Below are 19850 nucleotides of genomic sequence, written 5' to 3' on the forward strand. Positions count from 1 at the left end.
TCCAGAAGTCTCATGTCACCCTGGAATGTGCCACAGAGGAAGAGGGTATTGCATATCAGGAGCTCTCTCTCTCTCTCTCTCTCTCTCTCTCTCTCTCTCTCTCTCTCTCTCTCTCTCTCTCTCTCTCTCTCTCTCTCTCTCTCTCTCTCTCTCTCTCTCTCTCTCTCTCTCTCTCTCTCTCTCTCTGTAGGTGTTTCTTTTTCACCATTTTCCTCTCTCTGTAGGACTACACTTGGATATCTCCCACAACTTGATACAAAAAGATGCTTTTTTCAACATCAGTAGTGGTGTGAACAGCTTCAGTGTCAGTAACATCCTTCCTGTCTCATCATTTTATGGCACAGTTTGTTTGAAGAGTGTACCAAAAACCGTCTCACTTGACACTTGTATCTCTACCCCATGATGATCACAGATATTCCACTACTTCAAGCACAGTGTATAGTTTTTATTTGTACATTCAGTTTTTTTTTTCGTAGAGTATCTATGCCACAACACTCTGCAACCACTCAATCACTGAATGAAGAAAGACGTGATCAAATATATGTGGTATATGTTGATCACTAACATCATCTAGACCACATTCATAATCCTCTGAGCTTTTCATGATGGAACTGTCTACTCAAATACACCCCAGTAATTATACAGGGAAGCTACAGTCAGGGAAGCTGACAAGGGGGGACAACGGGGTCTGTTGTCCTGGGCCCAGGGGGACGGGGGCCCAAAACTGGGTCCTCATTACATTTCATGTATTAGGTGGGAGTCCCTTTCAGATGATTTTGTCCTGGGCCCAGCTAAAGCTGTCAGCGGCCCTGGCTACAGTGCATGTGTACAATGTGGAAGTGTGCAGCTGATACCCAAAAGTTAAGCTGATGATGATGACTGATTAAAGTTTCTTTGCAAAGTGTACATCTGTACTCACCCAGCTCATCCTCCCCAAAGCTCAGGACATTTCCCTGCAGCGAGGCTCCACAGGAGGTGCCGCTTCCCAGACAGAGGCTCCTCTCCTGCCAGGGCTGCTCTCCTCCACTCCTCTGCAAGATCTGCAGATTCCTGACAAACAAAACACACTACTTCTGAATTCTCATTTTAAGTGTACAGAAAATACTTCTCTTATTTTGTGTTTAAAATCTCTGAGCTTTTAATGTGTCTTGCTTTTGTATTACTGCTTGTCTCTGTCCTTGAGTGTTTTGAAAGGCACTTTTAAATAAAATGCATTATTATTATTATTATCAATATTATTATCATTATTATTATTATTGTTGTTGTTATTATTATTATATTCAACAATATTATTATTATTATTGTTGTTGTTATTTGTATCATTATCTCTGGAGGAAAAGAAGGTGGGATAAAGTGAGTGCGTCAGAAAGTGAGGGAACATGCTGACCACCCTATATTTCCTGTGTTTGCTCAAGACGGGTGTATTGACACCAGCGGAGGAGGATGAATTACAAGTTCGTGGTAAGTGTGAACAACACAAGGTGGTAGCCAACTGACATGGCAGGAAAAGCCAGCTCATATTACACAGAATGACTTGTTTTTTTTCCTCCTGCTTGGATAGCAGTGCGGATTTACATTGGCACAGATTGAGCAACAGAATGGATGGAAGGCTCTAAAGAGCAATGCTTAAGTAAAGACAGACAAGATTTCAAACATGGGGAAACTTCAATCAACATAAAACCTTCTAAACCACCCACTGACATGTTAACATGCTCCACAGTACATGGCATAAACAACACCATTATACTATCTGAGTGTAGAGAGGATGTTAATAGATCAACGGTGAATGGAATATGTACCCATTTCTGTCGCCAAATACATAGCTGCCATGAAGCCGCCTTGACTGGCAGCCTTTGTAGACGAAACCTCCAACAGGTGTTGACATGCCCATGGACTTCAAGTCGAAAATGGATGGTTCATTTTCTGCAGCAAAAAATAAGAACACAAACTTTGGAGTAAATATCACTCAAACAATTGTGGGCAAAATATCCTTGCACACTACATAAGATCTCTAACCTAAGCATGAAGGGATATGTAAATTTTAAATTGTAAAAATCTGTTACCACTGGGTTTCTGGAATCTGTGCAAATTGCTTAATTTCAGTGGAGAGGTTGGGTGAAGTAATTCTTGAGTGTTGCGAATGCCTTTATTCAAATAGTTATGACTTCATTTAACATATTGTCATTAGGTTTTGTAATGACTTGAGGTTGATTTACACACTCCCTAATGAGAGCAGTTTTCTGTGTTTGTGTAGGAATCTGAGGGGATATCCATGTTTACTGGAGTCTGTCAGGAGTCCATTAGGGCCTGCCAGAGTGTGGTTTTAATTATCCAGCCCTTGGCTTGTTAAAATCTCTCCATTCTATCGTAACTGATTTTAGAGGGATGCCAACAGCATTCACTTTCACAAAACACCTCAATAAACATAAATGTTCCCCCATATGCTTAAATCAGGCAACACTTTCGACACAATGTCTGTCTTTCCAATAAATGGTGTGAATTAACTTGCTTGTGTGTAAGTGGGTGTGCCTTGTGTGTACATCTGTATGATTAGGGCCCGAGCACCAAAGGTGCATAGGACCCTATTGTTTTTCCTACTGTTTCTTATTTTTCTACTTTCTTTTTCTTGTTCTTGTTCACACACATTTGTTCACGCCATTTTGAGGTGGCTGTCATGTTTCCACTTCATTTGATTTTGCACCCACATCAGGTAGGGTGGCATTGTTAGGGTGGCATTGTTACCTAAGAGACTGTTTAAACAGGAAGGTTGGTCACCTTATACCTTGAAAATGCTGGTGGGAATATGCAGAACTGTTCAGTTATCACTCTGGTTGAAATTCTTTGTAATGGCGTGTACAGACCAAGAGCGAACGGAGCAAACGAAGCGACGGAAGTCATAACTTCTCTATGGAGGGCACGCGACCTGCGCTACCAAAGCGAATTCGCCAGGAGCGAAGCTTCTTGCGTGACCAGAGCGAATTTTGACGATTAAACTAAATCTAATCGCAGGCGAATTCGCTCTGACGCTGTTCGGCGAAAACCAACTAGTGTCAAACTAGGCCGACTAGTGTCAAAAGCAGCTGACGTCGCTAGGCAACAGGTAGCCTAGACAACAGGTGTTGTCTATCACAGCAGCTGATTAGAGTGACAAAAGACCGGACCCCCTGCGGAGTGATATGAAACATTCGCTTTAGCAGTGAAAAGTCTTGTTGCCATTGACAGCGGTCTGATATAGACCAACTCGTCCTTATCTCAAATATCAGACGTGCGAACGTTGGGGAGCCCCATTGAAATGAATGGAGCATTCGACCGATGACGTCACACCATATAATTATCTGGAATACAATGGCATTGGCTTGACTACACTGATATACAGTCTCGACAAAGAATCTCTGCAGAACACTTACAGTGAAGGACAAACATTACAATTATTGCATGAATTAAACTAATGTCTTGGTTTTAAAAACCATGTTTTGTTGAACTGAAATCAAAACGAATACCAATACAAATCCAGTTTTTGTAACCAAACTATTAGTGCCAGATAATATGACTCAGTAAAGCATGTACACATATCAAGCTTTCTCAGACTATTGACTGACCTCGACACTGCCCCTTCCAGAAGTTACCAAAACACCCAGTCTTTTTAATCATAGAATCATCACATCGTTAATGCATGTACACCACACCACCAAAAAAATCTACAATTTGGAGGGTAACTTTCCAGTAGTACAGTGGTGTGAAGTGCAAAGTTTTAAGCTGTTAGGACATAAAATGTAGAAGATATTATTTTCATTGTCTTTTGCCGCTCTGGGAATAGCCTCGAAATTCGACAGTGCACGTAGCCATGGAAACAACAGTGCACAATGCTCTGTAGCGCACTAGATACACCTTTAACTATATCCAGAATCCCATGATCAAGCCACAGATAAACACCTGCTACAGACCAACATCTGCTATAAAGACACCAATTTGGCACGTGCACCCATTTATTTCAAAAGTGTGAATAAAAAGCCATCAGAAGAACAAAATGAATAGGCAATACTCAGGGTGCGATTTGTCGGAAAACCAGAAGGGGGGATACGTTTCAGATTTTAAGCAATATCAATGGAATTAAATGAAACTGTGATTATAATTATGTGGAAAAAAGGCGATATCAAAACCAGAAGGGGGGACAATACCCCCCATCCCCCCCTACAAATCGCACCCTGGCAATACTGAACACTCATTATACTGAGGATACAATTACTAATCATTATGCAGTGGTGACCCTTCACACAATGCAAATGTTTTAAAAACAAACACCACTGAACTACCTCTCTCCCTCTCCCTCCTTTCAATATTTAGAATATTTGACTTTTTATCCGCAAAGCGATATGAGTTCACATGCGCTTGCGAGGTGCATCTTCCCAACCAGGGTAGTTTTAAAATGGATGATAGGGTTACAATCAGAAAACTAGAATGCACTCTGACAGTGCAGACCTCTGCCAAGGAAGCTGTTTGACAAAACATTGGATTATGTTACACCCTATTTTTATTCAAGTCTCTCTGTCTTCTCTTTTGGAGTTGAAAACTGGAATATCCAGATCCGCCCTGTCCGCAATTCAATTTGGGGTCACTAGGGGCGTCTAGATTTAAAGGCCAGCAATGGTGAAGAATCTTTTAAAAAGTCCTAGTTCCGGTTCATGATTCGGATCACCACAGCCGGAATTTAATCATTTGTTCCTTGGGTCATTACCAACAACTTTACAAAGTTTCGTCCAAATCTGTTGATTAGTTTTTGAGTTATCCTGCTGACAGACAAACAAACAAACAGACAGACAGACAAACCAACGTGACCGAAAACATAACATCCTTGGCGGAGGTCAAAATGACTCACCATAGTCCTTCCCTTTGACAATTTGCAGGATTCTCCCTGTGCTTGTGTTTCTGCCCGATGAGTCTGTGCAAAGAATGAGAAGACTGCCATTTGTGTCAGAATAATGCCGGTCCACTGCACACCTGTGTTGGGAACAGGGGACAGCAAGATCAACATCGTGAGCAGAGTCACATTAGGAACTACTGCAGTTCTCTTGTGAAAATATGCATCAACAAGAATAAATGCCCTAATATTGACTGGTGTGTGCTTTTAAAAACTTTCTACATTCTAACATCAAAATGTGTTCTCAGCTCAAATGTCAAAACGGTTTCCTAGTTTGTTCACTGATCTCTTACCTGCCAGGATCATGAAGCCCATGGGCAAAGATCTCAGGAGGTTGGTTGGTACTGTTAAAGTAGGGATTGCTTTTAGGGATGGAGTAAGGAGAGGCGCAGGAGTCAGTGTCGACGTCCACTCTCAGAACGGCTCCAGTGAAATCACTGTAGATGATAACACCTTCATTCAATGTAAAGGAAACCATCTATGCGAGTCACAGCAAGAACTTTAATGTACATCACACAAAATGACACAGTATAATAATTGCCGTTTCTACATAACTTAAGAAACATGATGGAACCAGAAGAAAAACACTAATGAACACCATACCTGAGGCCATCCATCTCCTCCATGTCATCCAAGGTGATCATGCCATCCCCCAGGAAGATGTGGAGCAGGCCGTCAGGGTTGAAGAGCAGCTGCCCCCCCAGGTGTTTCCTGTGCAGCTCAGCAACCTCCATTAATACTCGTACGGTTCTTGTGTCCACCTGATTTGGGTTTTTCCTGCCAAGGGTAAACCAAGACTATGATTAATTTTATACACAAAAAAGAAGGCACAAACAAGGACAACCCCCACTGCCTGCCTGATTTGTGACAATGGAGGTGGTATTCTCGCACTTGTGCACCACTCCCATGAAGGCAAGGAATTAGGACTTCAAACTTAACACGTTATAACAACAATAATTAGGACAATAAAGCATACTCAGTGTGGTTTGTTACGGTGTCTTCTGCTTTGTTAATTATCAGGTGTGAGTCTGTGACTCCCTAAGTATATAAGTGGCGGTAGTAAAATACTCATCATATTTGCCATGAGAGCAGACACTTAATTGTATCCCTGGATTACAATTTTCAATCCATCCATCAGTTTTAGACAAATGCAATTTTTAAAGACATACTGGTGCTATCTCTCTCTCTCTCTCTCTCTCTCTCTCTCTCTCTCTCTCTCTCTCTCTCTCTCTCTCTCTCTCTCTCTCTCTCTCATTCTCTCTCTCTCTCTCTCTCGGTCTCTCTCGGTCTCTCTCTCTCTCTCTCTCTCTCTCTCTCTCTCCCCCTCCCCTCCCTTGTTCCCCTGACATCTGATTATAACTCACACACTACCTGGAAACAGTGTACTCAACCACACGGAGTATGTGGTCGTGCGGTCCGATGGCCCAGCGCTCCTGGTTGGTGGTGTAGGACACGTAGAGCTTTCCATTCTTCCTGTAATTGGGGTGGAATGCGAGGCTTAGCAGGCCCCTTTCATCTCCAGCCTGTCAGTGTGGGGGAACCACAAAGGATCCAGAAGTTAATTATGTTCCCTGTTCTCCCACTCTGCCTGTGTCCTGTGCTCACGGCCAAATCCACGCCCCCCATGCCCCTTTTCTTTCTGCTTTTTTCTCTCTTTTCTCTCCCATTTTCCCCTTCATGTGGGACCACTACGGATCCCATTGCTCTCAAAAATCTCCCCTCCTTCCCTGACTACTGCATTACAAACCATTATAAACTATTTGACTCCAGGCAACAATGCCACCCCCCCAACAAAAACTGCATCCCTCGGTTCGCCCCACCCCCAGCCTAGTTAGATGTGCTTGTCTTAGGGCCCGGACCCCTGTGAGACTCCTGAGGTCGCCCTGGCAGCCTCTATTGTTCGAGTGATTTGTGTGTGTAATCTTTGGGGGATATCCGTGAATGCAGTGCAGAGTGGCTCAAAGAATTTATTAGCTCACTGGCAGTTCATAGACAACACAAAAGTTCAGGAGTCCTTCAGTCTTTCCCCCACATCCTCTCCCCTCCTATCCCATCTGTCTTAAAAAAAATGCTCTGAAGTTTAAAAAAAAAAAGTAGTGCACTGCAAACACCCATGGTCTTGGCAACATGATTAAAAAACGACAATTTCTGTGGTATTTATTGGGTTATTTGGCCTGGTGATAGATCATTTGTTGCTATGATGGTGGTCATTCTTAAAGCAAGGCAATCACATTAGGCTTTCTTTCCCTTGCCCCTCTTAAAAGTTAATGTATTTTGATGATACTTGACTACAGTAAGATGACAGTTAGATGATTTTCAGTCTGGGTCTACACTACGCAAACAGTAATTGAAAAGTTTGGGCTCGTGTTTTTAACTCAAATCCTGAGACTATATAAAAATGTCACTTTCAGGACCAAACAAGCGACTATGAGTGCTGAATTCAGGAATTCAAAATTAACAAGGGAATGAAGTTGGGATTTTGAATTGAACTACTTCACTTATTATTTCTTTAATGTTTTGTTAAAATGTATTGGGAAAATATGTGTGGCACACCTACAGGAGCCTGACCAGAATACGCCAAAACATACAAGCATGGACAAGACGGAATGCAAGTAAGAGGCAAACAGTCCCTGACTGAGGACCACCACAATATGTGCGTCTTAAATTTAGTTTGTGTGTGTGTGTGTGTGTGTGTGTGCGTGTGCGTGTGCGTGTGTGTGTGTGTGTGTGTTGGGGGGTTGGGGGGTGTTGTGCTGGAAGTGTAAGCATAGGCTTATATAGGGTTCTTTACAATTAAATATCAATGTAATTGTAAGGGGAGCCATATTGTGGACAGAAGGAGGGAGAGCTACTGTTTTTAGCCTAGAACTCCCACCTCAACCTAACACGCCCCCAAGACCTTATTCCACTATGGCCAGCAGCAGCTGGTCTTTGAGGACGGGATACATTGCTTGGCTGCTGTTTTGTTGTTCTGCACCTTTTGATTCGTATGGGATAGGGCAATACCACAACAACAACAAAACATTCGACATAGTCTGAACAATGATGCATGGCTAACTCACAGGCGATCTGAAATCTTTCACACTAATTCAGAGGTGCCTTGTCAGCCGAAACAACGAAACTAGAGATCCACATCCAATTTCACTGTCACCATATGCGCACACGCACACACGTACGTGCACGCACGCACACACACACGCACACGCACACGCACACGCACACACACACAGGAACGTCCACCTGTTGAGACGCATTAATCCTGTGACAGGGAGGGAAACGTGGAGTGAACATCACTCTGTCAGAGCATGGGGGGTGGGGTTGGGTCGGGGTTGAAGACAAGATTAGGAGAAAAAACATTTTGACTATGCTGCCTCTTGGTCAAAGGGTTTTGACACTACAACACCATACCTCCAAAACAAGACCAATAGCATTGTATGAAGCTGGCACACTATGTAACTGCTTGTGGTGTCCAGATAAACTTTACTGCAAGCTCATTATAATACCATCATGCTGATTGAGTAGAGAGGCCTGTTTACAGTGCTAGAGCTGAGATAAGTGACAGTAGGAGCTCCTTCACTTCGCTGCCTGAGAATGTTCGACAGCTGTGTGTGTGTGTGTGTGTGTGTGTGTGTGTGTGTGTGTGTGTGTGTGTGTGTGTGTGTGTGTGTGTGTGTGTGTGTGTGTGTGTGTGCGTGTGTGTGCGTGCATGTGCATGTGCGAGTGCGAGTGCGTTTGTGCGTGTCTGTGTGTTTGTGTGTGTCTGGGAGCCTGTATGTGTGTATGTACAAGCACATGCTTTGTCCGTATGTATTGATGGAGCGGGAACGGAAGAGCAAAATACACTCAGCAAAACACACGTGCATGATGTTGTTTTCACTCTCTGGGGTAAAGGGAAGAAAAAAAATCTGCACACGTCATCGTCTATATATATGTTTTTGCGCAAGTAAACAAGCTAACAAGCAGCGTATCAAATTTCATCTGAAATAATGAACTATTGCCCTCTCTTTCGTAGCTGTGGTAGATAATCTAACACAGACCAGATTGCATGAGCAATAACCATACTGTCAGATTAGAGGAGGGGGCTGTCTCTCAGTAGTTTGAATGACAGACAATCCTGCTTCCAACATGTAAGTGGATGTTTAACCCTTTAAGACACGGCATTATCAATTTGCTGTTACCAGAATGGCAATGACATAGTCATAGTGCATTACTAAAGGCCCTGTTTCAGGTCATAGTCATGTAGTGCTATGGTAGTTTTCAATGACTTTTCAACTTTTAAACTTGTCAATGACTATTACAGCGTGCCACAGGAGGTACGGCGTGCATTATGAGGCAACAGTAGTCTCTCATGCGTTCAGAATGATCCCTCCTTGTTACCTCGGGAATTATATTCAGTAGTATAACGCTACAAGGGAAGATGATCTGAAGACATTGATGAATGACTGAAATAACTTGCACAGCTGTATAAATCAGAAATTATGACAGCGGTGGTATTGAATTCTGTCTGTCATTTTTCCACACGTGGCAAGCATGTATGTGCCATTTTGATGTTTATGGACTATTTGTGTATGTGTGTTTGTATGCAGGATGGGGGAGTTTGGAGCAGAGAGATAGTGTTTCATCAGACAGAACACCCACCATGCCTCAGGCCATATTGTTTCTGAGCAGCCTGACTGAACTGACACTGTTAGTAGGGAAAAAATGGTTTGGGATGCCAACACTTAGCGGAAACACACAACATTAGAATCAAAGTTCTGATAAGACTATTATCTCTGGGCCTCACTCACTCCTCATCTCCCAATGGACCTTGGCCCTTCTAGAGGCACAAAGCTAACCAGAGTCTGTTGACATGCATGGTAAACACGGCGGCTGCCTTGGGCCCACGGCCGCTGGCCCCCTGTTTCCAAACGCTTACAGAACACCTCTCTGGAGGCCAAGTCGGGGCTTGAGACACTTCTAATGAGTGTAATAAGGAGCTTTATCCGAAAACAATTAAATGTAATGATGATAAGGGGCTGTTTAGGAAGGCTTTCCTGGTGAATCTGTAGCATGTGTCCATTCTGACCCCCTCCCATCAAGGTCTTCCTTTACTCGCAGGGCAAGACAGTCAGCCTGCAACATGCATAAACACCCCTTCTAGTCCCTGCCTACTTTACATCCAACCCCGTGATCCAAACAAGGCCCTCTTTTGTCAGAAAGAGGCAGTCTCTAGTCACCATGGATATGGGTAAACATCCGATACAAGCGATGACACATTGTCGGTGGTGACAGACATGCACAGCTAAATTGCACAGCTGCTGACGTGCGAATGGCAATCCTGTAATCACACGGTGAATTTTCGAGCCGTCGTGAGATCCGTGGCCACTAAACAGATGATGTTTCCACAACTGGCAGTCTGCAGGACCAAAACACCCTCTTGGCACACTGTACGTAACTATGTGTCACTGTGCCAGCATGCACGATTACATCTAATACTCCAAGGACGCAAAGAATTCACTGAATAAAATTCCATTCTCATTAAATCTTTGCATAAATGGGAAGAAAAAAATGAATGGGCTTATGATATGATTGTGTTTTGTCGTGAGTGTGCCTCTTTTCCCTAACCTTCTTGAAGAAAGTGTTATTTTAATTTCAATAATGATGTTAGGTATAAGACTGCTGTCAATGATGTGTGGATTTTACATTCTGCAACGGTCATTTTAAACTCTTGCCATTATCCACATACACCATGGTTGGTAGAACACGTCTCATTATTTCAAGGTTCAGCATATTTCATGAGTATGACTTGTGTCTGTGAATCATGTATTTTGTCATCTTCTATAAATGTGAAATCCTGCAGGTCTCAACTGGTATCCTAAATGTATACAGGGCACGAAATCAAAGATGAGCCAATATTGATAAAGAACCACCAGCATGTCTAACAAGCAATTACAGACATAAATATTCAATTGGATTTTGTTAAAGTACAAACACATTTCATTATTGATTGTTATGTTTACACAAATAAAGGTTCCAGCTATAAATTATTAACTGTGATGATTTGCATTTCCAACACATTATAATCCGCCTCGGACCAAAATGCAGTCCTATTCTGTTTTCTATTCATATTTTCCCCCCAATTCCAACATCTTTTGTCTGAACCACATGTTAATGTGCTGGTTCTGGGAAATAAAATAAGTTTGTTCATAAATTCTTCATTCATTTCCATTGCAGAATATCACAGCATAAACACCTGTGCACTTACAGTACAAATTGATGCCTGAGATTGGAAATGTGCCCTACCTTCATGCCGCTCTGGACCAGCTTGTGAATGTCAAGGAAAGGTTCCTTGACCAGCTCCATGCTGTGAGTAAGAATCCGCACGAAGCCCTCTTTCTCCAAAATGAAGAGGCGATGGGAGCCGTCACCGCAATGCACCACTCCAACGGGCTGTCGTAACTCGCTTATCACTTCTTGCACGCAGTAGCAGTTGTGTTTGTGCTTCCTGAAAGCCAAAGAGTGACGGGGTCATGATCCTGCATGATCTTTGAGGTGGGTTGAAGAACACTCTGGATCTTCAGATGTCCTTGGTCAGATCTATGACTCAGGCAGAGTGATAATCATCATACCCACATTCCCCTGAGAGATGGCCAACTACACACCTAAATCTCAATGTAATGAATGAGTAAATTTAACAACATTTTACCTCAAACCCCATTTCCTGTTTGCCAGTGTCAGCTGCCAATGAAATAACGGCGGACATAACTGAAATAACTGCATCCTATATATGCAGTGCACTTCACAATATTTACGTAACTAACATAATTACTATTATTTCAATGTAATACATACAAGTATAACTAGTATTTCAATATATGGCATACTGTACATGAGAGAGAGGGGGGGGGGGGCGAGGTAGAGAGAGAGAGACAGACAGACAGACAGAGAGAGAGACGTGTGGTTGAGTACACTGTTTCCAGGTAGTGTGTGAGTTATAATCAGATGTCAGGGGAACAAGGGAGGGGTGGGGGGAGAGAGAGAGAGAGAGAGAGAGAGAGAGAGAGAGAGAGAGAGAGAGAGAGAGAGAGAGAGAGAGCGAGAGCGAGAGCGAGAGCGAGAGAGAGAGAGATTATTATCAGATGTCAGGGAAACAAGGATATGTGGGTAAGAAAACAAGGGATTGCTCTCTCTCTCTCTCTCTCTCTCTCTCTCTCTCTCTCTCTCCCCCTCCCCTCTCTCTGTTCTTCTCTCCCCCCCCTCTCTCTCTGTTCTTCTATGCATATGATATATTTTCATTATTTCTAAACTCTGCATTACAATGTCTTGTAAATGCCATTGATTTATCTAGGATTGGCAGGAGCCACGTATCACTGCAAGAGCACATTCAATGCATCTGAAGTGCAGTGGGCCTTCAAGCTGTGAAACAAGTGTTCCCTAAACCACAGATTCCATCAGATGTGGGGGAGCTTGCTCAGTGCATTAAATAGCACAGCTGGAATCAGTCCCTAGCATAGGCCAACACACACACACACACACACACACACACACACACACACACACACACGCACACGCACACGCACACGCACACGCACACGCGCGCGTGCGCACACACACACACACACACACACACACACGCACACGCACACACTATACTGTAGGCTATATGTGCACTACATGATGTTCTTAAAAAGGTTACAATTTGCATGAGGCCTTCAGATAGTTAAATAAATATGTTAATGTGTGTATTAGAGAAAAGTATCTGTGTGGTCATGTTGACAGACCGAGAAGAACAGGCAATCCTACTGTGTATGTGGGCATGTGTTTAGGTACACTCCTCTCATTTCCTGTCTTAGCTGTGGTATGATGTCATAGTAACATGTCATGGCAGATGTAAGGGCCAGCTGAGGTATGTGCAGGGAGGTTTGTGGAACAGTGTCATGCGACTTTGAGGCAATGCATGGTGTGAGCAGAGGAGGACGACAGAAAGGCCTCATTAAAAGATCCAATTTGAGAATCCACAGCATACATTTTGGGAAAAAAAAATCATGGCAATATAAAGCACAATGAACTAACAAAGTTTTGATAACAACTGCTGTTTCAATTTTCACCATCTGTCCCAATATATAATTGTGTGTGTGTGTGTGTGTGTGTGAGTGTGTGTGTGTGTGTGTGTGTGTGTGTGTGTGTGTGTGTGTGTGTGTGTGTGTGTGTGTGTGTGTGTGTGTGTGTGTGCGTGTGCGTTTGAGGATGAAATTATTATTGATTAAATTATAATGTTATTATCATTATTATTATGAAATTCGACATAACTCTTTGATTTCTTAGTGAAAATTGCCAATTTTTTGTTATTCTGGAAAGAAATACAGTATGCAAATGATGTCCAATAAATTTGAGGCGGATATTTTATTGCTACGCAGAGTTTGAAGGTGCACTGTGTAAGATGTGGCCAGAATAGGTATTGCAACCATGTTTCTCGTTGAAATTGCGCTGCCTATTGCCAAATTGTTTTTTTTTTAATGCATATTTACTAAGTAATAAACTAGTATTACTAGTATGACCAAAGTACAGTGAGCATTGCAGCTACAATTGCCTATTTCTGGAAATTCAAAATGGCGTACCATGGAGAAGATCCCCCTTTTCATGTATGCAAAGTGCAATTTTCCTAGTCATATTGAATACTTAAAATGTGATGGTGGTAGTAAGTAGTATTTGTTAAAAAGGTAACATTTGTGAATGGGCAGCATGGATTCTGGATACTGAAAATATTACACGGTGCTCTTTTAAACAAAAAAACACGGAAATGGCTTAGCCAAAATTATTAGTTAATTAATAGGCAATATTCTATCCACTGTCAATTAGTTGGCACAGGTTCCCTGTGAGATTTGGGACTCGTTCCTCCATAGTAAATTGTTCTACTGGTACAAATTGCATGGACTGCAAGCATGGACATTTAGTTTCAGCACCCCTCCCATATTCCCTTTAGAATTGTAGTCTGGACAGCATGACGCTCCCACACCATGATGCTACCACCATCTATCCATCTATCTATCAATCTATCTATCAATCTATCAATCTATCAATCAATCTATCTATCTATCTATCTATCGAATATTGCCTTGAAACATATTATACATGGCCTTCATAGTGTTTCCAGAATAACAAAAACATGTTGTTTATCATGATTTCCATGGAGAAACAGAGTTATGTGTAATTTCATGAGAGGGGACAATAATTTCATGTACACAGCCTGACCAAAACAAGTCTTCACACACTATGTTGTTGGATGGCCTTTAGGCTAGGCCTCACATATTGTTTCAATAAATGTCAGGCATTGCAGAAGTTTATTGAATCAATGCAACACAAACTTTGAGCCATAATTACGTCACCTTACATTTGATAGACACTTTTATCCAAAACAACTTGCAATCAAGGACATAATCATAGCATAATCAAAGTTAAAGGTGGCCCAACAACATAGTGTTTGTGTGACCTTTTTTTGGCTAGACTGTGTACTTTCTTTCATGTGATGACATTGGCCATGGTGATCAAGCTTGTGTGCAAAGCGGCAGAACTTTGCGGCCTTAACTAAAGACAAGCTGTCTAAGCATTTTCATTGTGTCATCAAAGCTGGCCTAACTCCCTTTGAAGCGGCATTGGATTTGGGACAGTAAATGACTTTGGTGAGGTTGGTTAGGGGGAAACTGTACTGGGAGCATATGGAGGCTGTGAGTTCATTCAGATTAACACTTAGTAATACAGTTTGTTGGGGAAAGCACTCCTGGAATATTTTCCTTTCCAATTCTCATGCGTTTACAAATTGGAAACCTGAAAGAAAAGTATGACCATTGCCACTGCTATTACCAATGGATACTGTTTTAAGTAGTTAAAATGTACAGCTGGTAGCTGGCAACTGCTGTGGCCCATGTTTTGAGAGATGACTAAAGAGTACAACAGGAGAAGTAACAGACCTGTTCATGTCCTCAATATTCTCATCTCCAAGATAGTTGGAGTCTGTCCTTCGGACACGCTGGAAATCTGGGAAGCAAAGGCCCTCGTCTTTTCGGCTGTAGAACTGGCAGAACTCGTCAACATCAGCTTGGAAAAGCTCTGCAACACACACATCAACAATATCAAGACAGGTAACAGCACAGTAAACGCCCCCAATTTTTACATTGATCACAATTACTGTCATCACAAATGTAAATTGTAAATGGCCCTTTCTGTAAATTGAGCACAAAGCAGACCGTAGTGTGTTTATCGCTTGCATTACTAATAGGTTTATATTAGTCAGGGAACATTTCCTCACTTCAGCAACCCTAGCACCAAGACAACACCACAGTGCTCTGTTGTACACAAAAAAAACATACAATGTTTACATGGCTTCATACAAATCATAACAGTCCTTACATACTGTAATATAAACACATAAATGTAGTTGTTAGTGTGTAATTGTGAGTGTCTAATTATGGAAAATTTTAATAACAATGACACCATTTAATGAAGAATTAGCCATTCAAATATATTCAATTCAATACATATCCACACCCTGCCTGTATTAACTGATAGTGTTCCACCCACTCCATAGTCAGAGACCCAGTTGAGCACCATCCTTGGTGTGGTGGTGCTTTGGAATGGCTGTGTAAAACTTGCCAAAGACGGGAAGCTTTGGTATCACTTTCAGGACGCTGAGAAATTCTCCCTCTGGGAGCCATCACACTGACAACATTATTCCAGAGAGTTTCTAGGAATTGCCTTTCTCTAGCCTCGTCTTGCTGGCGGAGGATAGGGGAAAGCCTCTGGGGGACACGCATTAGTGGAGCATCTTGAAAGGCTGGCACGACCTAAAAACAACCCCGCTGCTATCGTTTCCCCTATTTCCCCCCAGCTGAACCCTCAGAGGGGCAAACACGCAAACAGACTGGTGATGGAAAGGCAAACACACACAGTGCACCATCCTGCCTTTAATCTGCGTGCCTCTCTCTCTCTCTCTCTCTCTCTCTCTCTCTCTCTCTCTCTCTCTCTCTCTCTCTCTCTCTCTCTCTCTCTCTCTCTCTCTCTCTCTCTCCCTCTATCTCTCTCTCTCTCTCACACACACACACACACAGTAACACCATAGAAGATAGACTATCCTATCAAGGCATCGGAATACAACTATAGAGATCAAACAGACATTCCAGTACAAACACACACACACACACACACACACACACACACACACACACACACACACACACACACACACACACACACACACACACACACACACACACACACACACACACACACACACACACACACACACACACACAGAGCTTTAAGAGAGAGAATTTAAATCCCTTAATTAAATCATCACATGGAGATGCCGAAAAACAGAGATTGAGTGAGAGAGACTAAGAGGTCATACCACCCACATTCAAGACATCCATACTTATGTAAAAAAAATGCTATATCCATCCTCAAAATTTCAACATGCTAATTATTTCCTTTACCATCATTGAGGCGGTTGAGCACATGTCTGAGAATGGAGTGGATATAGTGGTGAGGATGAATGCTGAAAACAGTTATAAATAACGGCAATACATAATAAATTGAGACAGATAACAGGACAGACATGGAGGCACTTCAGTAAATGCTACTGTTCAGACTTGGCCACCCACCTGTGTCCACAGTTCTGCAGAACTTGAAGAAAAACAATAAAATGTTTAACAGCACAATGTTTTCAGCTGGCTAAGACAATTATGTTCTGCACAAAGGGGCGTACATTTATTTTTAAGTACTGTAATCCATAGCCAAAAAGACAGAATTCTTGACAAAAACTATCAGTAAGTACAGTGTAACAACACCACGAATTAGTATGTTTTAGTATACTTTTTCCACACCCCTTCATATGTACAGTTTCATTGCAGTACCCAGAGAAGAGTGAGACTAGCAAGAGAGTATAACAGTAGAGAGAATGAGAGTAAGTGTGGGGCAGAGAAGAAAAGAGCCAAATTGAGTGCGCGTGTGTGTGTGTGTGTGAGAGAGAGAGAGAGAGAGAGAGAGAGAGAGAGAGAGAGAGAGAGAGAGAGAGAGAGAGAGAGAGAGAGAGAGAGAGAGAGAGAGAGAGAGAGAGAGAGATAGAGAGAGAAACACAGAGAGAACACTGGCTACATCCCCAGCAATAGTGTTATGCTTCCATCTGGTTATCTTCCAAAGCAACCTGGGTGGCCACCCAAAGTACTTGACATCTTGATGCACTTCAGCAGTTTTACATATACACAACCTTTGTAGAAAAATAAATGTGTCATTCGTCACCACATATGCTGATTTGGAGGGTGGGGGTGGACTGCAAGAGCATGGTGGACTTTTGGCTCTTGCTCCTGTTTTCTTGCTCTATCTCTCTGAGTTTTTACTGCGGTTAGCTCACTTATGGTTGGTTTTTTTCTCTCGTTCTGTCTGTATGTCTCTATTGTTCCATTCTCTTGCATATCCTGCTAGGCTTAAAATGTGTAACCGGCACAACTGTGCAGTTTTGAACACTCTTCTAGAATGTCTGTGAGGTTTTGTTTTAAGGTGACCCTTTACATCATCCAACTGATGTGATGTGTCTTTGCTGTAATCTCCTGCTGAGGTTCTGATATGAGAGGTGCTCTGCTTGGCCAGGACCCGCAACATTCCCACACCATTAAAGCAAGTTACCCCGGGCCACCACATATCCCTCAGCTCATTTAGAATGCATCTAAATGTGTTTTTGTTTACAGTATATGTACTAGTATTTGTGGTATATAATTTGTCTAAATGTTCAAATATCTATGTCAGATATGTCGGAAATGTTTGAAATGCTACTAATATAGAATAAGCAGATGGAATCTGGAATCGTGGGAGACGTGCCTCTTTTATGACCTGGAAGAATTTAGCTGTTGTGGTGATATTTCATACAAAATATAATAACACAGGTGGAGTCCAGAAAGAAGGAAGGAAAGGAGATATTTTCCATTTGTTTTCAGCTCTTAAGAGAAGCCAGATCAAGGCAGCTACAAATATTTAGTCATGAAGCTGCGGGGCTGGAGCTGGCCTCACCTGCTGCCAGAAAGTATCTCTGCTTCCATTATGACACATACTTGCTAACTGAATTATGCAGGGTAGACCAAAAACCTGTGCTGGAATTCTAAGGTAAGTAAGTAAGTAATCAATTGCAATTGAACCATTACCCTTCCGCCACATCTGTATCATAACATGATTCATGCTTTAACCCTTTGAGGAGAAAGGATTTTCCCCCAGTTCTTCTAGAATTTTACTCGAACACTCTACAGCTCCAATAGAAGTCATTGTTAAAAATATTGCGAAGTCATTATGACATCATAATGAGAACTCAAGATTTTGACGAAATTCTAATCACATATTTGTGATGGTACTCCTAAAAGGTCTGATGCCATCTGTGGCAGCAATGCGTTTACCTGGAACATGTCCCCTGCAGGTGTAGTAGAACTCTCTGCAGTAGTCGTGGCACAGCAGGGGCAAGTCTGGTTCGCGAGTAGGCATAGCTGCAGCTCCATGGGGGGCATGGAACAGCATCTGGGCATTGGGTGAACAGCGGGCACATCTCAGCTCCTCCAGCAGACGGGAACATTCCGTGTTGTTGGTGGAGAAGGTCTGCATCATCATCGCCGTGAGCAAATAAAAAGGGGAGACATGTAACATTTAACTCCTTTTTGGAATTGCTCAACAGCTGTTTAGCAAGTACCTGACAACACATGTTCCTTAGAAACACCACACATAGGAGGTCAAACCAACCGCAACACTCATCATTTCAAAATAACGTGAAGCCTAAACACAGCCTGAACAGCCAAATAAGGACACAAACATCCCTTGGTCATTATAAGAGGTAACCAAGTAATTAGGGCTGAGGAAAATGAGTAGGATTATTTACCCAAGAAACTAGCTGCAATAAAATAACAATGTAATCTGTCTTTATCCCATCTCTCCCCCCTAACAACACTCACAGACACTCCACCACCCCCCTAGACATGTGCTGTGGTCACTGCTGCCTGCTGGGGCTGGCGAGCCGCTCTGTGTGAGGTCCATGTGTAAACATCCATTTCCAGATAGACAGGCCCATCGCTCCCCACTATGCTATCAACAAATTAGCAGTCTGTCCAAGTCAATTAGCCCAGCAGAGCCCTGAGATGGACGCCCACTATTCCCCACAACTTAAGCCCCTTCCCACACATGTACACACACAACTAATGTGTGTGCTGTCGACATACAGCCAACCAGCAACTGCCAATATACAAAAAAACAACACGTCCTCATCAGGCCACCCTGGAGAATCCTTGTCTGTCTACATACCTGCCTAGGGGCAATGGAAATGGTATCAGCGCACATGAGTGGTTCAATACGATCCTGAAGATTTCATAAAGATGAAACCACTTTTATTGGGAGTCAGTGAGGCAAAAATGTGCTCTTGACTGAGTTGACTGAGACATTTAGTGCAGAATTTCCCAGCTTCTAGCCTTGGTCACCAGCTTCCCTGTGAGATGGTGCGTCTCCCTGTGGTGGTAAATTGCCCATTGAGCTGGTGTGCTGTGGACTGGCACACAGGCTGTGGAGAGCAGCATTTGTGCCCTCTCAGCCATGCCCTGTGCCCATATGTTGCTGGGATGGGCTCCAATGTTGCCATCATCCACCTTCAGAACAAGAGGGCCGTTGTTTGCTGTGTTGTTGGAAAAAAAGCTTTTCCTCAAAAGCAGCACACCAGCCTAGCTCTCTTGCTTCCCTCTGTATATATTTGTCTAGCTCTGAGCTGTGTTAATGTCTAAGAAAAATGAGAAGTGAGGGCTTTTAAGTCACATGTACCGTTTAACTTGTGAATATTTTCACCATACCTATGCTAAGACATAATGGACAGAATGGCATATACACTCCGGAGAAAGCAGATTAAAATAAAATAGAGGAGATCTATTTAATTGCTATG

At 42.6% G+C, this 19850-nt stretch overlaps 1 protein-coding gene across 1 annotated transcript in view; it reads right to left on the minus strand.

Moving 5' to 3' along the window:
• Positions 1-19850, minus strand: part of hhip (hedgehog interacting protein) — a 34898-nt gene that overhangs the window by 12741 nt on the left and 2307 nt on the right. The window contains exons 2-10 of the mRNA XM_063218244.1: positions 18334-18529; positions 14866-15004; positions 11201-11402; positions 6290-6441; positions 5522-5695; positions 5212-5355; positions 4877-4998; positions 1800-1923; positions 920-1050 (exon numbers count right to left, since the gene is read on the minus strand). Coding sequence (XP_063074314.1) covers positions 920-1050; positions 1800-1923; positions 4877-4998; positions 5212-5355; positions 5522-5695; positions 6290-6441; positions 11201-11402; positions 14866-15004; positions 18334-18529 — 1384 coding nt within the window. The remainder of the gene's footprint in view (positions 1-919; positions 1051-1799; positions 1924-4876; positions 4999-5211; positions 5356-5521; positions 5696-6289; positions 6442-11200; positions 11403-14865; positions 15005-18333; positions 18530-19850) is intronic.

This window comes from Engraulis encrasicolus, chromosome 16, assembly GCF_034702125.1.
Source record: "Engraulis encrasicolus isolate BLACKSEA-1 chromosome 16, IST_EnEncr_1.0, whole genome shotgun sequence".
NCBI lineage: Eukaryota > Metazoa > Chordata > Actinopteri > Clupeiformes > Engraulidae > Engraulis > Engraulis encrasicolus.